This window comes from Phragmites australis, chromosome 18 (assembly GCF_958298935.1).
Source record: "Phragmites australis chromosome 18, lpPhrAust1.1, whole genome shotgun sequence".
Classification (NCBI taxonomy): Eukaryota; Viridiplantae; Streptophyta; class Magnoliopsida; order Poales; family Poaceae; genus Phragmites; species Phragmites australis.
In genome coordinates this window covers 27,384,217-27,409,872 of record NC_084938.1, presented here as the reverse complement: position 1 = coordinate 27,409,872, position 25,656 = coordinate 27,384,217, and the positions used below count along the sequence as shown (strand labels likewise).

The following is a 25,656-nucleotide window of genomic DNA, read 5'->3' as shown; positions in this document are numbered from 1 at the left end:
GTGCATTGCTGTATTTCTTTTTTCTTTTTTTTTTCAATGTACGCATGGTTTGATGTCTTGTGCAATAGGTTCACCGTGTCATAATTGCAATAGTTAATTATTGAATTAAGCACAATTGCAGCATAAATGACTCGGATCTCATGTCACTAATGTTACAAAATGTCAAGAGGAAAATTTCAATATCAACACCGTGATTTCATACTTTTGGAAGTCTTTGATAACATTGTTATTATTAAACTTTTTTTAACACTAGATCCCTTTACTTAGGACCTTCATTTGAGGCATACGAGGGATGAGAGACTGGGGGATCGATCCCCCTGGGCTCGGCAACACCGTGCTGCTTTGCCACCACCTCCTTACGTGTTCGTTTAACAAAAAATCCCATCAAAATCTATTAGATATTTCAATTTCTCTTCATAATTCCAACCACTCAACTCGGTCCACATTCACAAATCATCAGGTTTTTGCTTAGTCTAAGACTGTGTCCAACGGATTCCCTTCAGGGGTCAAAATCCCTTCACGACGGGATTTTCGTTCCCTTCAGCGCTCCAACGGATTCCCTTCACGGTTCCCGTCGCGAAGGGATTCCCAGGGTCATTCCCTTCAGCACGGGTTTCTCTCTCCATTCCCTTCGCGATTCCCTCGAAGGGAAGCTGTTGGAGATGAGAGGAAATAAAGGGAATGAAAATGGGGAAGGGAATCGGGAACGGAACGAAATGAAGGGAATATTGTTGGGGACAGTCTAAGTGCCTAATTCCAAAACCACCCAAATCACAAATCAAAAGGACAACTCAGGAACAGAAGACAACCTAACGTCAGGGAAAATAAAAAGAAAGTATATTTGCAAGTAAAATGTGTTTCTACCTCAACAAAAAAGATTTTTACCATTCTTTTTTCTTTTGTGGAAAAGGCGTTTCTACTATGTTTGTCAAAATTTTACTTGTTCTTTTTTTTAACTTAAAATTTTACATTGTTCTTCGTTTCACACACGTGATCCATCTCATCAAATCTTTCTATTTCTTCCAATGTCCTATATAAATCTCCCAAGTCCCAACAATTCTCCTTCCTCCATTCTATATGTTGTTTCTCAAACAAAACAGAGTCTCACGAATCTCCAGGTCGATGAACAGGAAAGGAGGTCAAGAAAAGGAGGGTTTCGTTTCTTCTCTCTTTTCGTTACACTGAAATTGCAGGTTATAGGTTCTTCCTTGCATGATTCCAATCTTTTCGAAGAACTTTTAGATCTTATTATTCTCACAATGCCTTCGGACCTGATTTTTCCGTCAAAGTTATCTCCTTTCGCGTGAATTTTTTGTTCAACATTTCTTCCATTCATCGCAGCGTAATCTGGACCAACGTAATTGCGTCACCTTTGATGAGATTCTTGGTGCCACGAACAAGAACATGGAAAAGTCCCAGATCCCAGGAGACGGCGGCGGTGGCGACGCGGGAGGAGGAGGCGACGGTGGCGGCGGCAATGGCTTGACGTTGCAATCCTCTCGCGGCGCGGCGACGCCGTCGCCGACCCCTCATACGGAGTGTGACGTCAGCAGCATGCCAGCTTTACCCCCGCGCAACCCCGGCCACCGGCGCGCGCTCTCAGAGATCATCGGCCTCCCCGACGAACTGGACCTCGGCGCCCCCGGCGCCGGCGACGGGCCGTCGCTGTCGGACGAGAACGAGGAGGAGCTCTTCTCCATGTTCCTCGACGTCGATAAGCTGAACTCGTCGGGCGGGGCGTCGGAGTCGGAGTCGTCGTGCGCCATGGCGGCGGGTGGGGGAGAGGCGACACTGGCGTCTGCCGCGCCTGGGGCAGGGCTGAGGCCGAGGCACCATCACAGCCATTCGATGGATGCCTCGAGCTCCATCAACACAGAGCATCTGTTTGGGACACCGGCGATGGAGGGGGTGTCGCCGGCAGAGGCCAAGAAGGCAATGTCAGCTGCAAAGCTCGCGGAACTAGCGCTCATCGACCCGAAGAAGGCAAAAAGGTTTAATTTTATGGATTTCTTTTGTTTATTCTTACGAAGATCCATCTGTTAAATTATGTCTCGTTCATCTGAATGTCATCTCCGTCAAATGGTGTTTTATTATTTCATATAAAGTATATGCATTTGGTACTTTGTTGCGCAGATTCTTATTCTGGGACGGGTTGTTACATGGTTAAGAATTGATGCAAAATAGATGGCATGAAACATCAGAAATCATTGGGAAAAGAGAAAAATAATAGTATTTGTCAGGAATCCATCGAGTGCCCTATTTTTCTTTTGGACAGGAGCACGAGGATATCATCTAGCATACCTGTTTCGACAAATGAACCTGTCTTTCGTTGTTAAAAAAAACTGAATCTGTCTTTTTTGGAGGCTGTGCACCTTAGCTAAGAGAATTTCCTTTTGACAAACATATGCTGTTACAAATCTTTTGTGCTAGTAAATGGCTTAGGTGTATTTATGGGGTGAGACTTCAAACTTCATTTTTCGCGGATGCTGTTGTAATGGATAGCAATATTATCTTTACTGAAGAACACATTCATGTTCCGGTGTTGTTGTGTATTTTGATGTAAGAAAGTTATCGATTTTCTGTAATGAGACAAGCCTAACTGCCAAGACTTATGAGAACTACTTTAAAAAAAAAAAAGTGAATAGCATGGGGCATGGAGCAAAATGTGCATTTCATTCTGGATGTAGTCCAAAGGAAATTATATATTGCATTCCTGCGCCATTATTTCCCACATTAGCGCACAGACTTGGACACTTGGCTGATTGTAATAGTTAATATGTTCTTATATTTTCTTCTGAATAATCATGTTTCTGATGGCAAGTAAAAAAGTTTGGATTTTATTCCTCGATTTCAGAATCTTCGCTGTGATAACTTAACTCAGTTAGAACTTAGAATGAAATCCTCACATAGATTTTTCTTCTGAGAAAAATTATGCACAAGCAGAAATAAGCTGTAAGGATAATTTGATCTGAAGAATTTGCAATGTTTAAAACCAAGCAATTTTTTTTGTCTGGAATATGAAAACACAACTTAGTTCTTTTGTTTGAAAAATGCCTATTTCCTATGCTTACTGTTACTTGATGAATCATATGGTAGGATTATAAATAATAGACAATCAGCGGCAAGATCAAAAGAAAGGAAGATACGGTATATTGCTGAACTTGAGCGGAAGGTGCAATTCATGCAGAGAGAAGCAACATCACTATCAACCCAGCTGGCACTGCTTCAGGTGTGGACTCTTCTCCACTCATGGTGATTTCATGTAATTGTCAATGTTTAGTCACTATTCTGTTTTTCATTATTATGATATTATCTAGGAAAGCCATTCATTATGTTTCAAAATATTGCTACGGCAATATGGTATATTATTTGTGTAGGTAGCTTTTCTTCAGAGATTGTAGGCTATGAGTGGTTTTGTGTCTGTTCTCACTGCGACAACCAAACCAATACTGTAACAATGTATGAAAGAATAGCTCAATCAACTGCTCCTTCATTCCTTCGAACAACAAAGACAGAATAAAGCATACCAATTGCACTAGCTCGCAATTCATGTCTAGAGTTTATTACTGTAGCAGGAACCAACAACACTTTTGCCTGGTCTGAATCTGATGCAATATCTAGTTTCTTTCTGCAACCAGCCAAGGCTATTGCTTTGTATTTTCCGAGATCATTTTAATTTCACATTGATGGTCACTTCATATAGCTAATCACTCTCCCCCATTGTACTGATACAAACAGAGAGACACGGCTGGGCTGACAGCTGAGAATAGTGAACTGAAGATGCGTCTTCAGAACACAGAGCAACAAGTTCACTTACAAGATGGTAAATTTCATTATTCTACCCACTGTTTTTTGCTACAATCTCTCTCGTTCATTTCGCCGCAAGTGCAGCAATGCTTGGAGATTATGGTCTGCTAACAACAAAACTCAAAAACTTGCCTACCTTCTGGTTGCTCTTGTATTTTTGTCGTAGCTCTCAACGACGCTCTGAAATCGGAGCTTCAGCGGCTGAAGATGGCCACAGGCCAGATGGGCAATGGTGGAGGGATGATGAACTTTGGCGGGCCACCGCACTCATTCGGAGCGAACCAGCAGGTGTTTCACCCCAACCAAGCAATGCAGCCGTTTCTGGCGATGCAGCAGCAGCCACCGCACCACAACCAGCCGTTGCACCCTCTGCAAACCCAGCAGCTGCAGCAGGCTGCAGTTGGCCTGAACATGAGAGGGCCGGCGGCTGCTCCGAGCCAATGGCAATGGGGCGACGCATGGTCGGAGAGCAGCAGCAGTTGATGGTATGATGGAGATGGCTGTCTTCTTTGGAATAGTGGTTATATATCAGGATGATTTGGTTTGGGGTGTTGCCCAAGTATAGATACGTGATATATATACATTACAAGGTTATACTGTCAGGTATCAAGTTTTTTTGTTCTTGCTTTCTCAGGATGTTATTTTGGTCACGGATGCACGGTCTGAGGCTGCAAATGATGGTTAAAGAGAACACATATTATTACATGTTTCTGCAGTTTATATTTGATCTGCCATTTTGATCAGGTACCATGTCAGGTGCACTGCAGTACTGCTACCAGTCGTTACTCTAGTAAATGGTGGAGTTAGGTATACTGACAAGCGATAATACTCCACGTCTCCACTAATTGTGAAGTGAACAGGGTGAGGTTTATGATCTCATTGACCGATAGAGTTGCTGCCCTTTCGTTCAATTGAAAAATGAAACCTTTACTCAGTAGATGGATGAATGTTCATCGGTGCAAAGAAATTTAGAAACTAGTGATTCAGCAACGTTCATTCTACTATTGCATATCAGAGTACGAATTCCTGGCAGTAGCTTGCCAAGACGCATGAAGGAGAAGGACCGGACGATCATGGAGGCACGCGCTCTATTCGTCGAGAACAAGACATCCTCGAGCGCAACGCCAGATATTCCGCTGCCGCAGGCTCCCCCGCCACCACGACCTGTCCACCACGGACCGCCCCGGCCGGTTGCCCCTCGCCGCGGCCGCGGCGCTTCCGTCCGCCGTCCGCGGGCGGAATGGCGCCAGTGAGTGCCGATGGCAAGAGCTGCACAGCATCTCGTGGGCGACTGAGAATACGGCCGCTCTGCTGGGACGACGGCTCCTCGCATGTCCTTAACGCCGTGCCTCGACCGGATCTTCACCGGGGCTCGTGGCGCCTTGCCTCACGGTGAGGACGACCTCGGTGTGTCGGCGCGTCCTCCCCCCGAAACCACCACCACCACCACTGCCGTCGTCTTCCCTGTTGCAGGCAAGAATCTCCTAGCATCTGCAGTAGCGCTCCTCGCATGTCTTTTGCTGGCTGCTGCTAACATCCTGTTATTATGGAGCTTCATCTAGACTGCATTGTGCACTGGATTAGAGGATGATGGAATCAATTTGTGGTTGACAAAATTAACGTAGGTGTTCGTCAAGGTGCTAACGTCCTGTTGAGAGGCTGCTGAATTCTCTACTCGAGGGTGATCTAGGACCAGACTGTTGGCTGGCTGCAGGTGTTGGTCCAGTACAGGTCTCTTCTATGTCAACAAAAAAGAAGCCAAATTTAAGATTGGTCCATCACCTTAACACTAACGGAAACAAAGATTTTGGTCTTTTCTTCTCGTTTACCATCAACTTTTCTTGCATCAATACGTTTTCTTTATTTTTCTTGCAAAGGGATTGGACTATATTAAATTGAACTGTAACACACATCCCCAGGAACTAGTATTACAAAGGCCGACATATAGCAAGATTACATATGAGTGGAAACATGTCCTCTTCCCTTTCTTCTTCATCAATACGTATCGACTGTATATGTAAGGTTCAGACATTTCCTGGAAAAAAAAATCAAATCGACCACTGTGATATATACTTGCTCTCTGTATTCCATTACACGTTCAAATATTTAATTTCATCTGTTGCGGTGTATTTAGATTTCCTATGTGGTGTATTTAAGTTCAAATATTTAAGGTCCATCTGTTGCGGTCTAATTTGGTATCCTTTAGTTAATTCCCTGTACTTGGCACAATTTGAGTGAAAGATAAAGAAAGGTCACCCTCACGGCCTCCCCCCCCCCTCTGTGCTCCCTGGCGGGTGGAATGACGCCTTTCGTGCCCTAGTACATGGCCTTCCAAGGTTGTCTCAGTCGGTGCACCCTTTATTGTGGCCTGTCTCTTCATGGCCATCTAAGTTTAATGGAGGATGGATCTGATCTAGAGTGTCATGCATATCTTGTACGTAGCTGCTTGTGCAGCGAAAGTGTCACGTTTGGTGCGCGGGAAGGTTTCCACCTCCGCACGGTTCGGTGAGGCTTTGTCGGCCTTATGGCATGACGTGGGTCTAACAACAGGTGCATGTAATGGATTATGATGCGGAAGTTGTGCAGCGAAAATGTTGCGCCTGATGCGCGCGTGAGGAGGTGTTTAACCTCCACATAGCCTTACAAAGGTCCTCAACTGCCTCATGTCGGCAAATTTAGTGCGTGGTTCGGTGAGGTTCTTTATGGCCTCCAAATCGTCGGGTAACTTTTGGAGTGAATCTCTTACAGTAAAGATTCTCGACCGATGTTCATGGGTTGGCAGACTGAGTCACCTTGATGTCGAGGCCCACACTTAGTGTGCACAAGTGTCTGGGTCATCATTCAGTGGTGACAACCGACTCCGCAGAGGGACCATCACATGGTTGTAGTTGCCACGAATGTTGTGCTACTCACGTCAAGTGGTCGTCTATCTCCGTTCGGTGGTGGCAATTGGTCGGATGCGGCTTTGCAAAGGGGTTACGAGCTGATCGACGGCAACAGAGATTTGGCTATTGATGCTTGTGAGCAGTTTTAGTTGGCTATGTTCTTCGCCTCCTATTTATAGGTGCATATCAGATTCTAGGGTGTCTTCGAGATCCTTTTGATCCGTGGTGGAAGAGCAGTGGACAGTGTGCTAAGTAGGCATTTCGTTCTCTAAAGTGTAGGGGTGGTTACGAGCTGATGGTCTTGTTTGGAGATTCAGTTTTGCTTTTATGCATCTTGACCTTTGTTTTTTTTCCTTTTTCTTTTGTATTGGATATGTGTACGTGCTTGGGGAGAGGCTGAAACATTATTTCATATAATGAAATAAAGTTTCCTCAGTCTAAAAAAATACCTTTTGAAGTTAACGTTATGCTTGTGCTTACAATGAAAATGGAGAATCGCCGGAAACCAAGCTTGTAACACCGCTTCGAACCCGCCAGTGAGGTTTGCAGGCGGAGACGCGGGTCGATACGAGGATATCGTCGAGCATCGCGGCGTCCCTGCCGTCGTTGCAAGCTGTCGGCGAGCGGTCGTCTTCTCGGCGTCGTCTCACCTCCACTGGCTTCGCCTTACGGGCCTCGGCATCAAAAGTGGGCTAGGACACTCCCGCTCGCCTTACTCGGCTCGAATCTTGCCACTCGCCAGCCATGGTGCCCCTCGCCGGCCACGCCCGCCGCCCTTTCCTCCGCTATCTACGCCCCCTAAGGGCAAAATGGCGTCAGTGCGGCGTGCGGATCTGGCACATGTGGGCGGTGGAGTGTGCACGGTGAGAGCGCGAAAGCCCTGCCACGCGGATGGCTTTTCTCCACCGAAGTGCCCGGAGAGGCTGTTCGCTGGGCCTCGCGCCGCCGTGTGGATGGCTTCTCCACATCGACGAGCCCGGATCGGCTGTTCGTTGGGCCTCGCCATGCCGCGCTAATACTGGTGAGGAGGGCCTCGGTACGAACCGCACTGCATCGGCGACTCGGCGCATCCTCCGTCGACAGGCCGCCACCGTCGTCTCCGCTGTTGCAGGCAGGAGGTTTCTAGCATTTCCAACCGCAGAAGATTTCGCGCCCGATTTTGCATTGCGATTGTACAGGTTGTGTAGCCATTACAGTCGACTGGTTATGTAGATTTTTTTTTTTTTTAAAAACACGGCATGAGGCTTACTGATTTTATTAGAGAAGGAGTAAAAACGGATACAAAATAAAAGTTCAAAGTAGCGGGAGGCACAACACGCTCACCCTAGTCACACAGGCCAGAAACAAATCTACTTAAAAACAACAGGCTCCTACTGTAGTATAGATCAAATTGGTAATGCTCTTTGAAATTCTTCTACTTGCTCCTTGCTTTTTTCCGCTACCTGCACGGCTTCGCATTGGACGTTTTAAAAAGCTTGACAGTTTCTTTCTTTTCATATATTCAACCAAAACACGATGACCATCCCATCAAAAGTTCTTCGTAGTTGTTTGTCAATACGGCGTGACGCTGTGTTTCACCCGCCTCTAATTGTGCGATAGAAAGTTAATGGCGGGATATTATGCAGCTGCAACCAACACGTCAGTTGGGCCCAAACTTACCATGTGAACACTCAGTTTTTGCATATCTGTGTTGGTGTTTCATTCACTTGATCGCAGAGGCGACATGCTTGGTGACGGGGCCATCCCCTTTTAGCGAAGTTATCCACAGTCAGGATCTTACTTTGAAGGAGCACCCAAGAGAACGTCTTGTATTTTGGTTCCACCCTTGCCTTTCAGACCAATTGATTCTTGCATCTGTTTATTTGTCTAATGAATTGGATTTTGTATACACTCTTTGCCGTGTATGTACTGTTATTTGTCCATCGTCATGTTATTTGATTGGGCTCTTTCGGATGTAGGTTTTGTTCACGTAACAAGTTCTAGAGGTGCGAAATTTGGAGTTCTACCTTGGTGTCTATTCGACTGATGTAGTTATAGTGAAAATAACTCTATTAAACTATGATTGTGATTTTAGTAATTAATGATAATATAATCATCGGGACTAACATATTTGCTAAAAATATATATTAGTAGATCTTAGGGATGCAATACATAAAGAAGCCATCGCGGTCGGGATAAAGTTTAATTTAATTGAAAAAGTCTTAGAAAGATTTGTCTCATCGGTTGATCCAGTGCAGATAGGTTGAACTCACCGGAGTGTTTTGTCCAGAGGCAAAATGAAGACTGATGACTTTACCGGAAGGTCCGGTGCTCTATGTGTTGAATTCATCGGAGTATTTCTGACAAAGGGGGAGAAGGCTAAGGATCCTACCAGATAGTTCGGTGATCTACACATGTTAACATTAGAGAATTTTTTTAGATAAGAATGTAAGTACAGAAGACTGAAGATCAACCCACCGAAAAGTCTAGTGCTTGGTTTGTGCACACCGGAGTATAGTACCGGAGCATTTCTTGCAGAGACGACTGCAAGTATTGAAGAATGAAGATCAACTCAACGGATAGTTCGGTGGTCACAGAGATAGTTGTATCGGAGCATTTTCAAGGAAAAAAAAAGAAGATTTAACTTACCGGATGGTCCAGTGTGAATGGAATGAACATCGGGTGAATGCACCAGAGCATTTTACACAGAGAGGCTACAAAAGGTTCGGATGGCTCAAGATAACTCATCGGAAGGTCCGGTGATGAATTTGAAGACACACCAGAGTGTACGGTGTTCACAGAGGTATTGAGTGGAGTTTTAACGGCTAGTTTCTGAGTTTTTACTTAATGAATGATCCGTACTACTACTATTCTCACTGGATCATCCAGCGTTAACAGCTTTCCTGAGCCGTTGAAAAAACGGCTAGTTGGTGGACTTGAGCTTATAAATACCCCTCCACTCAGTCATTTAAAGGTGTGACATGCTGTTGGAGTTTAGAGGAAGCTCATATACAATTGAGAAGATATCCAAGCCACCAAAGTGATTTAAGTGATCATCTAAGGTGATTGAGCACAAGATTAGAGAGTGCCTAGTGTTTATAGGCCTAAAGTGAGTTGTAGCTAGATACTGCAGCCTGAAGAAAAGATCAAAGAGTGATCCTAACTTATACCGAGTGGTATGTCGGCAGCATGAAGACTTAGTGTGGAGCGGCGACAAGACATGTGTACGATGACATGGAGACCCTTGCCTTGGTGGCTCAAGCTCCGAAGTGATCACGTCGGTAAGTGACTGGAAGAGAGGCTAGTGGTGAGACCTTGCCTTGATGGCTTGTTGGCTCATCATGCTTAAGACCTTGTTTTGGTGACTGGATAGCTCAAGATCTATGACCGAAAGAGACTTAGTGATCAGGAGCATATTCTTTATGGAGCTCTAACGTGGACTAAAGGTGACATTCATATCATCGATTCTACGAGATAAAAATCCCTTGTGACGAGTTGATCTCTCTACCTTATTTACGTTTTCACATTTGCATACTTACAATTTATCATACAAGCAGTAGAGTAAACATACTAGATAAATTTAGATCACATTTAGATAGAAATTGAGATAGATTTATCTTATGAGATTTTAGAGCCAATTTAGTTTAGGTTTCTAAGTGTCTTAATTTAACCCCCCTCTTAGGACGTCATCATTCCTCACAGTAGCCCAACCATCTGTTCTTCGTTAGTCCTTGCTTAACAGAGAAATTTTTTCTTGAGCTAGTGGCTAGGTTAGGGGCACAATGTTTTTTGGGGCTTGCCCATGGAGCCAGCTTGAGTGCTAGAAGGAGGCCTTTTCGTCGTTGCCTATAGTGACTATCACCGATGTGTTGAAGAGATCTATATCTGTTTGATCGCATGGCATGGTAAAGCCTTTCCATGGTCTGTCGTCCTACCACTGAAACCACAACAAACGAAGTCTAAGTGCTCTGGCAAAATTCTGCAATTCCAATATGTCGAGGCCACCCAATTCTTTAGGTTTTGTGACAGTTAGCTAGTTGACGAGGCAATGTCCCCCGAGACCTTGTTCGTGCTTCCCCTTTCCAAAGGAAGCTTCTCTGAATCCTTTCAATTTTCTTGATTAGCCATTTCTGCATGGGGAGAACGGTTAAATGATAAATCAGTTGTGATGACAGAATTGACTTGACCAGTGTTTCGCGGCCAGCTAAGGAAAGGAGGTCCCCTTGCCACTTCGGTAGTTTGTTGCCAATTTTGTCAATCAGAGGTTGGACATCTACTCTTTTCACTTTTCTAGTGTGTAAGGGGAGCCCGGGATATTTGCATGGTAGTGAGCTAATTTTTCCTGGGAATCCATCTAGTATTTCAGTCATAGGTAGTTCATTGCACCAGATCTTGTAGATTTTAATATTGCTTAGGTTGGTGACTAAACCCGAGAAATCACCAAAGGCCTTGAGGATTGTTTGTAGAGCAATCAAATCTTCTTTGTTGGGGTTGGTGAAGATAGTCGCATCATCTGCATACAAGGAACACTGCGAACTTCTCCAGAGGCCTGCCCGCTAGGTCACTAGGAAAAGTGGCCATCGTAGTGCTGTCTGTTGAAAGTGTCTGGCTGGCAGGTTGTTGTCCTGGTGGTGAGGATGCAGTAGAGGTGGATGGGGGAGGAAGGCGATGGGTTCGAGTTGGTTGCTGAATCTTCACTGTGGGGGTTTGGTGGCTGGTGCGTGTTGGTGCTGTGGCCTGGAGAAATTCAACTTGTAGTCGTTGGAACGGTGGCCGAACCAGTTGCATAGCCAGCACCTTGTAGGGTCTCGGCAAGAAGCAACTTTGTGGTCTGGCGTAAGACAATTGAAGCACTTCCCCTGTAACCTTCTTAAGCAGAGGTTCGATTTCAAGCTCTGTTCGGGCTACAATGTGGAGCTGCGAGTAGGGGAAAGCTTTGAATGTGCTCTGTCCTTTCGCCACCAGTATTTAGGCCTTACCATGCTCCACGCACAGGCATCTGCTGGCTTCTCTTGAGCCCTGCGCTCTGCCGCTAACGAGGACTCGGCGTACGGGATTGGATGTGAGCACCTGTTTTCTCTGACCGTGAAGGCATTGAGAACTTGCTTACAACTTTGGATGTTGGAATATGGGTGGCAGTCTTCAATGAGCGGGGCGGAACTTGTCCTGGCGACCAATTTCTTCTCCCCAATCCGAGTTGTGTGTGCCGGATGGCTAGGCTCCCCCCTTGGGGAATCGCCATGAATGCGAGGCAGAGCATGGTGAGAGGAAGACTGGTGTACCTAAGTAATGGCTGAGCATTTCGTTTGCTTTGTTGGGCTCAAGGGAGATCTGGTTGCAATGACGATCAAATGTTCCTAGATCTGCACTTCTGGCACCCACCGGCTTCAAAGCATCACCATGGCGGATGGGCCTAGAGCGAATGCATGATCGTTGGGGGGGGGGGGGGGGGGTTGAGGTCTTTCTCTGACCGCTTCAGCGTAGGTTCGGCGTTCCTTGCTGCCATTTATGTCTTGCGCCAGAGCGTCTCTTCGCCCTACCTGGATCTGCTCTGTGGGGACGATAGGGACATCCTTGGATGCAGAGAGATGAACCAGACCGAATCTGCTCGAACCAGCATCTGGATCTTGTGGTGCTTCATGCGTTGTGCTCTAGCTGGCCGAGACCGAGGGCGACCTGGCTAGACAACCGCAGGGGAGTGCGGCTGGGTGTGGCAGAGACTAGATCTAGAATAGGGACGGTGAGGGTGGTGTTGATCTGGGCCGGATTTGGTGGGGATCGGTGGGGGTGATGAGTCGCCGAAGTGCCCGACGCGGATGGGGTATAACATAGAGAACGAACCTCTTCCTTGTTCTTGCAACCCGGCTATGAAGAATTCGTCGGGGCAAAAGGCCAATGCTGTGGTCAATCCATTCGCAATTCCTCTCTTGGTTTGGAATCTGAACTGTCGAGTCTGTACAGTAGAGAAGCTGCTTGTTCACCCGTTTTCCACAAGGCAAGTTCCCATTCCATGCTTGTTTTGGCTTCATACTTCTGCATTGTTATGACTACTGCATTTCAAGCCTCCGAAGTACCATTTGATTTTGCTGCTTGATTCACAGATACTGGTCTTGAATTACTGGAGAATCTAGTGTTCATTTTACTTAAAGTCTGAATTCTGAAATCCACACTGAAAAACCGCACAAGTGAATAAAAGGATTTTCACATATAATTATATCAGTGAGGACCAATTCACCAATGTTGCTATGTACTCAACACAGGTACTTGCACATAAATTGTAGCCGGAGAGAATTGTTGCTCTAGTTGCAGTGGTTCGCAAGCAGTAGCTCCTTCACCTCAGCTTTCTCTTGCAGTATACAAAAAGAGGGTTGCTGCAACAGAATGGTGTCACTCATCATCAAGACCTGGTATGTACAGTAAGTTGACGTCGAATATGATGGGGCTGCTCGGAGGTACTCTTGGCCTTCCTGGAGCTGATGTAAGACCCTTGGGAAACGCTAACTGTTCATAATCAAGAAAAGAAAATCATCACTGTCCTGTCCAGATCTTCAGACTAAGAAGAAGCATTGCCATATCACTAAACTATCTTGTCTGCCCCAATCCTCAATATATCGTGAGGTTGTACTACTTACTGGTCCAGGTATGTACAACCGTCGTAGCCCTCCAATCTTCATTGTCAAAATCCCTTCATCAAGACCCTTTATCACCTAATATTGCCAAATAGATGAATTAGAGAACAAATCAACATCTCAAACTTGCTACATGGAAGTTCAAGTGTGTATTTTCTTTTCGGTTTTTCTTTTGGGCAAAGTAGCTTAGTCTATATGTATGTCGGAGGTGAAACTTAACACTGTGAAAAACAGTAGTTACTATATTCAAATCATTATATCATGGCATCAATCACTCGAATTGTAATATTTCAGAACATGGACATCAATAAAAACACACAGAAATACCTGTCCTGAACCGACACGGAATATGTAGGGACGACCTTTTTCCAATGAGCTGCACAACATTATATAAACAAGAATTACTTCTGTCGTGAAAAAAAAAATCAAGAATTGCTGGAGAAACACATTTTGAGTTCGTAAATCCTGATTTGTGAACAGGGAAACATGTATAATTTTGTTGTCTTCTGTAAACAGAGTGCAGATAGAAACCAGCTGAATGACACACATCAAATGTCCAAATCTCACCTGTCGAATATCTGTCCATTTGGTACCATGGCAACATAATTTGCAGCAACCTACATGGCAAGAAGCGAACAATATCAAACCATCTATCAGTATATGGACTGTAAAACAAGAAAACATGTCTAAGAACATCATCATAATGAGCTCATGCTATGCTAGATGGGTGAGCACCTGGAAACCAATGGGTGGACTTGGCCCTTCTCCCACTTTGATATCCTTGTACTGCAGGCCGGTTTCAGTGGTTACCATAGGCACCTGGATAACACGAGGAAATTCAAGTTTACCATGTATCTCCATTATGAGGTGATCATATCACAAAGTTCCAGCTATGCCTTGGCCTAGAGAAGTATTAGTGAATATATATAAAAGGGTCAAACTGCTCAAAGTGACAGGAATTATCAAGCAATGCTGCACTGTCACTTCACACAATCAGTACCCCACCCTGTAATTACTAAACGAGATCATGCATAATTCAGAGTTTCGGTAGTTTCAACCAAATAAAAAAAAATCAGTGTTTCAGACAGGCATCACATTTTCTGACACTAGCATCTTCATTAATCCTCGCACCAATTCAACCGGAAACTCGAAGGAATAGCCAAGAATGACAGCGTATAATTTGAACCTACATTTTCGAGCTCGCTTTCGCAGGCGGCGTCGCAGAGTTTGGGCTTCTCCTCCGGCGGCAACCCGGCGGCGACAACATCGAACGCGGCCAACCCAAAGGCAGACGCCCCCAGGGCCACCCCGAGCAGGCTCCTCCTGGTGCTACTAGCACCACTGATCATGAAATCGTCAGCTGCCCCACATTCCGCCGAGCTTCCGCTGGCGGCCTTGCAGCAGCACGGTGCGTCTGAACTCAGCGCCCTGCTACGGAACGCGTTGCCGCTGCGGAGCCACGCCCTCGAGGTCAAGGCGTGTCTCGACCCTGTGGACAAGCAGCACATTCAGGCATGGATTAAGCTTAGATGGCAAGGAAAAGAAGACTTCCGTACGTACGGCAAGGGGAAAAAAAACCTGAGGGGAGGAGGAGCGGCGAGGCAGAGGAGGAAGCTGCTGCAGCCATGGACCGGGAGGGAAGATGGCAGAGGAAGACAGGGAGGAGGCGGAGAAGAAGAGTCAAGAGTGGATAGAGAGCTCGCGGTTTCCACCACTCGCTGTGCCGAGTGCCGACCCAACAAAATCTGGCCTTGGTCCGCATCCACGCCCGTGTGATGGGACATCGGGTGAACTGTGCATTCGCTTCCACAGGTCTGTGTATCCCCCCTTGCGTTCCATGAAACTCACGGCGCCTTGCGTGATCCGTTGCCCCGTGCGACCTCGGGAGGAAGGACCGGGAAAACTGGCGCCTGCGCACGTTTTGACCTTGACATGTTCGGAGAAACAAAGGCACCTTTCATCGCGGTGGTCGGTGGTCACCATTCAGCAAGAGAGACCGCGACAACGTACGACTTTATTCAAGCACAGAGTACCTTAGGGTGCAATCGAATCATATATTGATAGATATAGTTTAATCTGTATTTTATCATCCATTTTTTTAAAGTCAAAGTCGAATATAGATAGTGATGTAATTATTTATTCATCATGTATTATATCTCAATTTTCTTTCAGAGTTGAGTTGGAGCGTATAGTATCATAATCTTTCGATTAGTCAGATAGATAAAAAAATTTCACTTTATTTATATCCCTACACAACACATTAAGCAATATACGAGTATAATTAAAGTTAGTATAGAGAGAGTGATCGCTGAGATATGAAAATAAGTGTATTTTGTATTATCTATATATGGATACGTGATAATATACCTATATATTATTATATTTCTCGTAACCCCTAATATTCAGATACTTCGGACGAATAATAGTGATCATGTATTCTATCTTTTTATTAGATTCGAAGTCAGACACAAATAGTATCGGATTGGTATTATCGCATTCCATATTTGCTCTATAAACCTTCAGCCCACGATCGGACGGGCGAGAAATATTGGTCCAGTTTTCACCCCTACCTCTCGCCCGGCAAGATTACTCACGTTATCATGCACCAACTGAAGTCTGAAGGCACACATCAGCACATGTAGTTTAGATTATCTCGCGAGCCAATTTGCCCGGGCCGCACGAGCAGCATAGCAATGCCAGGACAAGGAACATAGTACACACTCCACGCTGAAGAGCCTGCCGGCGCGCGCCACCGAAGCCGGCCGGCCGGCCGGCCGGTCACCGCAGTACGCCCTTCCTTGTGTAGCAGAGGACGATGCCCCCGGTGGCCTGCCAGAAGACGACGGTGGGGGAATTGAAGAGCGGGATGCGGATGCTCATGCCGAGCACGCCGGTGGCCACGATGGCGCAGCTGATCATCAGCGTGGCCGTGGACAGCACCACCCCCATCTGCAGCAGCTGCTTCTGCTTGTCGTCCAGCATGATGTTGATGTAATCCGCCGTGTCCTCCACGTACTCCCGCAGCTTCCATATGATTAGCGCGTGCCATGCAACGACGTACGTGCGGAAAACAAATAAGAAGCGGTTTTCAAGACGCCATGAAAGAAGCTTTCTTCATCGATGCATTGCATAAATCATGCTGCATTGGAATTGGAGAGGAGGAGAATGTACGGTGGAGAGCTTGTTCAGGGTGCCATCGATCTGCACGAAGTATGCTTCCAGTAAGTTCTCCAGCTCATCGATTTTGGGCATGAAGCCTGTGGACGTCTCGTTGCCGCCCTTGGATCCTTCGTCTTCGTCTTCTTCGACTTCATCATCATACCTGCCCCATAATGCAATGCGGATTGAGAAGACGACGAAGAGACATTTGCGAGTGCCATTAATGGCAATACACCATTGTCCGGCTCATTGCTACGTCTCTACTCTGACACCTGAACTGCTGTTCTTGTGACTGGACGAGAATTATCACGGCATGGGATGCAAATTTGTGGAAGGAAATAATGCTACAAATTGGGGTGATCAGCATTCAGTATTACCTCTCTTTGTCGAATTCGCTTGGTTCTTTCTCCATATCAAATCTCGACGACTGGCCACCCGCTTGGTAATCGAGCTTCTCCGAGAGGTGCATGACGGCCATGTCCATGTCGTCATCTAGCAGGTGTTCCAGTTCATCCCTGACCTGTCAAAAGGTACACGTAGTGGCACATATATAAGTCCTTCAGTATTATCTAAAACTAATGTTCTAAAATAATGATAGAAAATATTCACAAAGTTTTGAACTCGCCCAGAAATAGCAACTAATCGACTCTTTATTTGCCTTACACGCTCAAGATTGAGAGTGCTGACTTTGGAGGTGAGTTCATCCAGAGCTGGTTATGCCTATTTCTCCAACGTGGAAGTCTGATAAAATGTATAAGCAATATTTCAGGAATCGCACAAAAAGCTTCACAAATGACAGATCAACGGTTAAAGAAAACTTGAAAGGCGCCACACCACCATGCCAAAACTGGGGTCAAAATTTTGGCTGGCCAAAAATCAGGACGATTATTCTGGATGTTAAAATCTTATCTAGCTTGCTATAGAAAAATTTGGCCGGTCAAATTTTCTAGGGCACAGCTAAATTTTGGATTTGAACTAAACAAAAGCTAAATTTTTTAGACGTAACTAAATTTTAGTTTTGCTTCTCGGATGCGAGAACCAAACCGCCCCGAAAGGCGCCACGATCCCATCATTTTTTCTTTTAATTTCTCAAACAGTATGAACAGCCGATGGCGCGCACCTCATGTTCAAGGACTTGCACGTGAACTCGAGGCACACATTGAGCGCCCTGAATTCAAACGGCAGAAGCCTTGCTGCTTCCCAACGCTTGCCTATCCTTATCAACACCTCTGCTGTCACCGCCACCGCCGCTCGAAGGCGAGACGCTCTCCTCCTTTCCCACCTCACCCTCCTTCAGCCAAAAAGATGTAACCTTGCGCAATCAAATGATTGAAGAATTAATGTCGTTGAAGACAATAGTGTAGGATCGAGAATGACGACCAGATAAGGATGAATAGACGTTTCAACAAATTTCTTGCAAAATTGATGATCTTCTCCTATTCGAACACTCAACACACATCTACAAGAGAATCACAACATAACGTAACACAAATACGCAGCAGAAAAACTACACCTACCTAGAAATTTCGAAAACTCTGGAGAAAGATAAAAACCAAACTAGAAAATTCAACAAAAAGTGAGTCTCATAGTTGGAATCGAATATTAGGTTTCACAACAAATCAATCCATGATTTATCCCCACATAAAGGTTGAATCTTGAGAAAAGATCACTCAAGAAATACGAGATGAACACCGGGTGAAGAAGATCTCTAAGATGATGGTCTAAAGGCAAGATAATTTAAGATCCTATTATATATACATGCATATGTGAATTTTATGTCTTTAGCATCAAGAAGAACAATCTCTCAAAATGTTAAAAAAAATTAGCTCAAAAAGATAAACGAAATAAACATCAAGAAAGAAAAACTTGCAGATGAGGCAAGGGAACTGAGAGAAGAAAACTAGAAGAAGGGGAATTCAAGCATATGAAACAAAATAAACTTCATTACTCAAAGAGATTCGCCCTATTTTAAACGGATTACAAATATTTTTCTCTTAAAACTCTCACATATTACATAAACTAAGCACCCATCTTTCTCTCTTCTAAAACCCTAACACAATACTCTCATATGAATGACACAAGAGCCTCAAATGGTTGGTTCATCATCTCTCATAGCTCTGCCTCTCTATTTATAGGCTTAGGAAACTTGACCTCCAAGTTTCCTAACTTTTTCCAAAATACTCATCTCTTGTAGTACACTTCTACCTACCACCGAAGATATTTTAGTCTATTTTCTTCTCTATTCATTGGACAGCTACGATACCTTTACGACTTAGCTTCGCCTCAATGCAAACTTCGCGATGGTGTCACGCGACTAGGTACGGCAAAACAGTTTGAGATTTCAAAACAACCGTATTAGATCATATTTTAACACAAGATACTTGAACTCACAACAATTATTGTTCAACAAATTAGAATTTATTTCCTCCTAACATTACTTCACTAAAAAGTTACCTATAAATGCACTAAATGAATAATAAAATATCAACAAAATATGTTCAAACATATTTACACAAACTCACTCTTCTGGTTCCTACCTTTATTTATTCACTCGTGCACCGATAAAACAAAATTTTGCTACTGCACTCTATTTAGTCTCACTATCACCGGTAGATACTACACTCTATGAAGAGAGATAATACGAAGTGACACACTCACTCATCAAGTTCATTTTTATATTTATTTACTTGTGCACTAATACAACAAAGTTGTGCTAATATACTTTATTCAGTCCCAAAATGACACACGACATGACGTGACAGTGATGAAACGGTACGGCCGGTGCCAAATACAATGTGTTTTCAGCAACTGAGGTACCAAATACGATAGCGTTTGTTGCCTAGTTTTAAATTTTTACCCGTGAAACACCAATAATTCTCTCCTCTGTGTCGACGACCGTTAATACATGTCGCCATGTTGGACTAGCCCAATCATAGCAGCACGATTTCGAGTGTTTCGTGCCTGTTGAGCATCGCATGAAATCTTTTCCCCAAAAAGAATGCGTCACACGTAATCCATCTTCCGCTTGTAACTGTCGCGTCACTCGCTCTAAGAAAACCTCCGGATGTCGACGATGCGGTGCTGGTCCTCGCGCACGGACACGTACAGCAGCATGGCCTCGGTTTTCCCCTGCACGTCCACGAAGTGGTGCCGCGTCGTGCCGGTGTGCGCGGCAACGTCGACGAAGCTGTCGCTGCCGAGCACGAGCGGCGCGCCGCCGCCGAGGACCTGGGCCACCTTGTTGCCGTCCGCCACCGTGAACACCATGCCGTCGAACTCCACACCTTCGCCGGCTGCGGCCACCTTCATGTCGTGCGCCGCCGGCGAAATCGCGCTGTTCTCGGTGGAGTAGTCCATGTCACTCGCGCGATCGCCGGACGCCGTCCCTTGGAGATCGATCCGGCCGGGGAGCCGTCCCTTGGTGGTTTTGTAGAGCGAGGATTGGACTCTCGAATCCGACACGGTTTGTTGTGAGTCCTTGCGCTGGTCGAGTTGGATTACCGTCCTGGGTTCGCGCCATGCGTGCGTGAAGGAAAAACGTTTTAAAATGGGGAAGACGACCATTTTCCAATCCGTTTCCGATCAAAGGAAACCGATGAACAATTTTGCAGCACAAACAATCTAGTTGTAATAGGCCCGAATAAAAGGGGAGGAAGTGAACAGTAATTCCGCATCTGTAAATTAAAAAAACGGTAAAGACTAAATTCCGAGTGTGCGGGCATTCGCTTTCCTATACACACGCTCGGTGGGCCATCCGATCGAAGCATTTCTTTGAAAGGCTCGACACCCTTGTCACTCCCTTATCCATCTTGTCTACCTTGCCCGAGCCGCTCCTCCCCAAAATCTCCCCCTCCCTCCTCTCTCTAGAATGAATTTTACCATCCCACCTCCACCTAGAGCCCTCCCACCCTAGCGGCCCGGTCTCCTAGATTCTTCTCCGCCGTCGGTAACCCGGTGCTCGAGTTCTTCTCCAGCGATGTCCCAGAGCAATGGCTACCGGATGATGATGATGTGCAGGATGTCGCCTTGTGGGGCGATGGGGTCTGACCTGTCCGGGAATCCATCGACAACTGTGGCACAGAAGAGACGGGGCTGGATGGCCAACCTAACCCCTGTGGCATGCGGCACGGACGTCGTCTAGGAGGATAGCGTGGTGGGTTGTCCGACAGATCCCTTCCTACCTCTGTAGATTTACTTGCAAATTTTCTACACTTTTGCTTATCAAGTTTTATGAATTTGCTCACATATGTTCAACAACTTGCTTGTTTTGTCTCCAAAGCAGACCCTCATGATTTACTTTTGTAACGTGTAGAAATTTGCCTAGAAAATGATTCAAATTACTTTTCTACCAATTTGCCAAATCATCATTTTTTTGTGCAAATGTCTTCTATTATTTGCTTGTGAAATTTTCCAAAATTGCTTTTAGGTTTGTATGATTTTGCTTGTGCATATTGCCTCTAATTGCTTTTAGGTTGCACCTTGATTTGCTATGGCAAAACCAGAAACAACTTGATTTTGTTGAGAAGAACAACACAAAGTACTCTCTTTTTTTTATCAAGGAACAGACTCATCTAATTTGCCTTCATTTGTTTTCTATTTTACTTTCACAATCTAGTCTAATTTACCTACATACCTAATATAATTGTTTTCTTATATATGGCTGAATAATGGAAAAATATATGATCTTCCCATCCACATGGGCGCGTTTTGCTTCCTGCCTCGCTTCTCTATGTTGCCTCCCTCCTCTGGCATGGTAAGTAAATAATTTTCAAAAATAAAATAGGTGGAGACTATCATACAATATTTTACTAAAAATAAGTGTCCATACTATAAAATATACACTCGGAAATTAGCCGTGTCCTTTTATTTGTTGCCGACCTACTTGAGCATTGGCAGATCGTCGAGCAGATAGTCTGTGTTTGGTTGGCACAGTGAACAAAACAATTGTAGCATGCGAATCAAGAATGAAACGGCATGCAAATCAGACACAAATGACATGCACATCCGGCATCTTGTTGTATGATGAATATTGTTATCGTCAGATCAGAGCATGACATGTAACCTACCTCGTTGGATCTTGTGGTAGCATTATAAGAATGGGGGTACATAATATTTTATCTCTTTAATTTTGTAATAAAATGTCTCATTGTAGCTCCAAAATTTTGTTTTTCAAAAATTTCACAACACACACCCAAAAAAATCATAACTCTCATTTTTGCTAAACCAACATCTCAAAATAACTAGAATCCTCGTAAGGCCATATCTAAAACTTAAAATGTATGTTAGCCCTTGCATCATTGCAATATATTAAGATACCAATTTATTTTTCTTTTTGATATCTTTTATCTAGAAACTACTTTTGTAGCCTGAGGCTTCAAGCAAAATGTATTGCAGAAGCCTAGATTAGGTGGCCTTGTTTTGTTCTGCACTCATGCTCCTCAAGCTTTTTAGCAGAACATAATGTATGAATCTTCTGAAGTTATCCTTTCTGCACCTGTCCAGATATTTTCCTCCTCGCGCTCAGCATTGACGCTATCATAGCTATAACGCATGACAATTCTTGTCCTTCTTTGTCAGTGTGTTGTTGAAATTGATCTGTTCCAAGGCACATATCCCTCCGTCTCAAGCAGCCGAGCGCTGACACCGTTGTATTCAGAATTCATGGGCGACCTGCCCTTTCATGGCCCTGTCATGACCTGCAAGAGTGGCGTCCCAGCAACAAGTGTATGAAGCAGCAGAAGGCGGGAAAGGAGCAGCGTGCTGGAGTGCGTTACCTGAGTTGAGTTTGCTTGTCGAATCTGTATTGAATAGGCTGGCATGTGGGGCCAGAAAGTCGGGGTGTGTGTGTGTCCGGCGCTGTTATAAGCCGAAGATGTCAGACCGTCGAGGATTGACGAAGAAAGAAGATAAATGTCTAGGCTCCTATCTCTCTCGTTCTCCTCTGGTTCCTCTCTGCTCCTCCCTCCTTCATCTGCAAATTTCTCACTAGATCTCGGTGACTTCGCCTCCGGTGACTCCTCTCCGGCGGTGAACCTCACATTTGGTATCAAATTCGGTTGATCCGTGGATGGCTCGCTGCGTACTCTCTGTTGCTCAGTAATTCCCATGGGAAAGGTAGTGATCGCTTAGGGGATCGCTGTAAACCTGTTACCTAGGGTCTGGCCAACTTGGAGCAGCGACCATCACGACGCCTCCGAAGCACGGAGCGCTCCTTCAGAAGCTGTTGGCGGAGATGGACGCATCGGAGACGCTTCACAGGCCCTTTTGGCATTTCGACTCGCTCGGGGATTATTTAACTATTTGTTACTCTTATCCTGTGCTAATTCAATCTCTCACTGACATGTGAGAGCCATCTAAGTCATTGAATATAGAACAAGATGATAAATTTGTTACCACTCATCTTGTAAAAGTGATAAAAAATTAAATATCCCACTCCTCGATACTAGCTTGGATGCTCAGCAACCTCTAAGCATAAGATGTGAGCCTCCCGAGTATATGGTTGCTCCATGGTTTGTCAGATTCCACAGATGCCGTTTTGGTGTTCTTGTAGAACGAGGTTTGGTCTGAATCAGATAAGAATTGGGATCTTCTTTACGGATCGAGTTGGATTGTTGGTGCCTTGGAAACCAAGACGTTTGACGTTATAAATAAGAGTGAATTGCATAAAACTCGATCTAGGTTTTGGTGCCATATTCTTACTTTGCACTAGATCTTTTGCGCAAAACACAAGGTTTTAGACCAATTCGTGTTCAAGTAGTAAGGGCAAGTTTTTTTAGAAAGATAATATGATTATTATGCACAAATAGAGCAACAGCTGCTATAACAATAAGTCTTGGCGCCATTTTAGCCTGTCATTCTTGGGACATGTGGCAGCACAAGATCACTCAAGCTTGGTTACAGGTAAAACTCGGGGTAATATAAGTAGGTTTAGGCTCAAAGAATGGTGTTGAGGTTCTCTTCAGTTATTGTCACGCAGGGCCCCTATAGCTCAGTGGTAGAGCGTCAGTCTTGTAAACTGAAGGTCCGTAGTTCGATCCTGCGTGGGGGCATTTTTAATTTACTTTTTTTTACATTTTGTGGAGATTCACGTCCTGTTGAATGAGTAGGGATAGCTGTTGTACAGAAAGGAATTTCCTCTGAAATGCCCTTGGGTATATGTACTACGGTAAATCAAGCACTAGGACTAATATTTACTTTGGAGTGTGTATTTGGCACCACCATCAATTAAATTCTAGCTTCGTCGCTGAGCACGGGCACCTTGCCGGAGCTCCCGGAAGCCCGACCATCGTGCTACACAATGAAGATTTTCCATGAGATCGATGCAGTGCCGACACATCTTGATGCATGCATAGAGGACATATCGGATTTGCATCACCACCACCTCGTTTCAGGATCCTATCTGCCATCAAGATTTTCCTTTGAAACTGTAGCCACACAGAGAATTTGACCTTGTTCTCGACCTTGGCCTTCCAGACTTGATCCCAGGTGAGCAGGGAGGGGCGCCTTCCCCGTCCGAATACCGTCCAGCCCTGGTCGGGTGTTTCAAATACCGACGACCCACGCCGTGGCTTGCCGGAGCGCCGCCGCATTCCGCACGCCGCTCGCTCCCCTCCCCTTCCTGCCGGAGGCATCCAACCACGCCGTCGGCCACGGCGGCGCGGCTGTGCGCCCTGATGACCGCGCGCGCGAACATGGCGCGGGTCGACCAGACCGTCGGCGCTGACGCCCAGGTGGAACCACCACACGCGGCGGCCCACGGCGAGCTCTGCGTCGTGGTTGGTGAGCGTCAGGCCTTGGTCCTGCTCATGTAGCCCACTGATAAAACCTGGTGGTTTTTTTAAAAGGGATAATTGTAAATTTGCCACTGTTTTGAACCGTTATTGCAAATTTGTTATTAAAATATTGCAAAAATGTCACAGAACTGTCATTCGAGTGGTATTTTTACAAAAAATAAAAAATCAATGGTAAATTTGCAAAAGCCCCCTTTTTAAAAGGTAAGGAGAGATAACTCATCGGCCACATGTGACCATAAAATCAGAAACGAGCCAAGATCTATTCGAACGCTAGAATCTGATCTCATTTTTTTCTCGGTGTGAAACCAGAGATAAACCCTAACTGATTCGGCTCACACCCAGAGCCTTACCACGAGATAAAGCACGAACGATCGGACGCTGGGGCAACACACGCTCGCACCCCTGCGAGCCAACCACTCTGTTCCAAACCTGGTGGTTTTTCACCACACATTTACACTTGCTGTGATTTCTGTGACCAACACATGGTCTCAAATCTCAAGCTTTCCCATCCTGTACATTCTGAATGGTTGTATTTGTTACTTTCTTCAGTTTTAAATATATGACATTTTGATCAAAATCTAGTCAAAATTTTAAAACTTTAACTGTCAATATCTTCTAAAATATTTACTATAAAAACATAAAAATCACACATGTAGATTTATCTTAAAAAATATTTTTATAATATTATATTATGAGGTTTCCAAAATAAATATTTTAGAAGCTATTAATGGTCAAAGTTTTAAAAATTTAATCGGATTTTGTTCAAAACGTCATATATTTAAAACCGAAGGGAGTACCAAATTGTGAAGTGACACTGGATTAGCTTAATTTTCTAGCTCGTTAAAGTTGTTGTTTATTTCCCACTTGCTTAGATTCGCCGACAAATAAAATTGGCAAAGCCATATGATAGCTTAATATTATTTCAGGCCATGCGTTCATTGCAAATTTTCACTGAAGGAGCTCCATTGTCAACAAGGGTTGCTGTAGCACTAGCTGTTCAACTGCAGTCTCAGAAATCTCAGAGAGCTGCCGGTCAAAAGGAATATCAGAAGAAGTCATCAGATGGTGAAGAATATTCACCGAAAGATTCTGACAAGGAGCTAAATGAGACCTCAGTCACAGCTGAACTCTCAAGTCTGAACCTGCAAAATACTCGGCCGCTGCTGCTGCCGTGCTCTCTGACCCATCGTCCACTTCGATCCTGCGTTGCGAACTTGCACCAGGAGACAGGCAACGCCGGCGACGAAGAGGGCGGCGAGGTACGAGCAGACGCCCCCGCTCGTCTCCCAACGGACGTTTTGCGCAGACCAGAGCGCCCTGTTCTTAAAGGAAGCGGCGACGAGGTTTCCCGAGCCCTCGACCGGCGGGCTCACCGCCGGGCCCCGTGCTCCGCCGCGGCACGCT

At 45.1% G+C, this 25,656-nt stretch overlaps 2 protein-coding genes, 1 non-coding gene and 1 pseudogene across 3 annotated transcripts; 2 read left to right on the top strand and 2 right to left on the bottom strand.

Annotated features, from left to right (window-relative positions):
• Positions 1–1,081: 1,081 nt before the first annotated feature.
• LOC133899357 (transcription factor RF2a-like) lies at positions 1,082–4,493 on the top strand. The gene is made up of 5 exons (XM_062340342.1): positions 1,082–1,193; positions 1,342–1,991; positions 3,097–3,229; positions 3,739–3,823; positions 3,974–4,493. Exons 2-5 carry the CDS (start codon positions 1,405–1,407, stop codon positions 4,288–4,290), a joined length of 1,122 nt encoding a protein of 373 aa, XP_062196326.1. The 5' UTR covers positions 1,082–1,193; positions 1,342–1,404; the 3' UTR covers positions 4,291–4,493.
• An 8,364-nt stretch (positions 4,494–12,857) lies between these two features.
• On the bottom strand, positions 12,858–15,061 carry LOC133899632 (peptidyl-prolyl cis-trans isomerase FKBP16-3, chloroplastic). Its single transcript, XM_062340655.1, has 7 exons — positions 14,879–15,061; positions 14,491–14,789; positions 14,036–14,119; positions 13,868–13,917; positions 13,628–13,676; positions 13,304–13,378; positions 12,858–13,172 (listed from the first exon to the last, which is right to left on the bottom strand). The coding sequence occupies exons 1-7, from the start codon at positions 14,925–14,927 to the stop codon at positions 13,059–13,061; spliced, it is 720 nt and encodes a 239-aa protein (XP_062196639.1). The 5' UTR covers positions 14,928–15,061; the 3' UTR covers positions 12,858–13,058.
• Positions 15,062–16,078: 1,017 nt separating this feature from the next.
• Positions 16,079–19,816, bottom strand: LOC133898667 (putative magnesium transporter MRS2-D; annotated as a pseudogene).
• A 3,620-nt stretch (positions 19,817–23,436) lies between these two features.
• TRNAT-UGU (transfer RNA threonine (anticodon UGU)) lies at positions 23,437–23,508 on the top strand. The gene has a single exon. It is a non-coding gene; the product is annotated as a tRNA-Thr (tRNA).
• Positions 23,509–25,656: the final 2,148 nt, after the last annotated feature.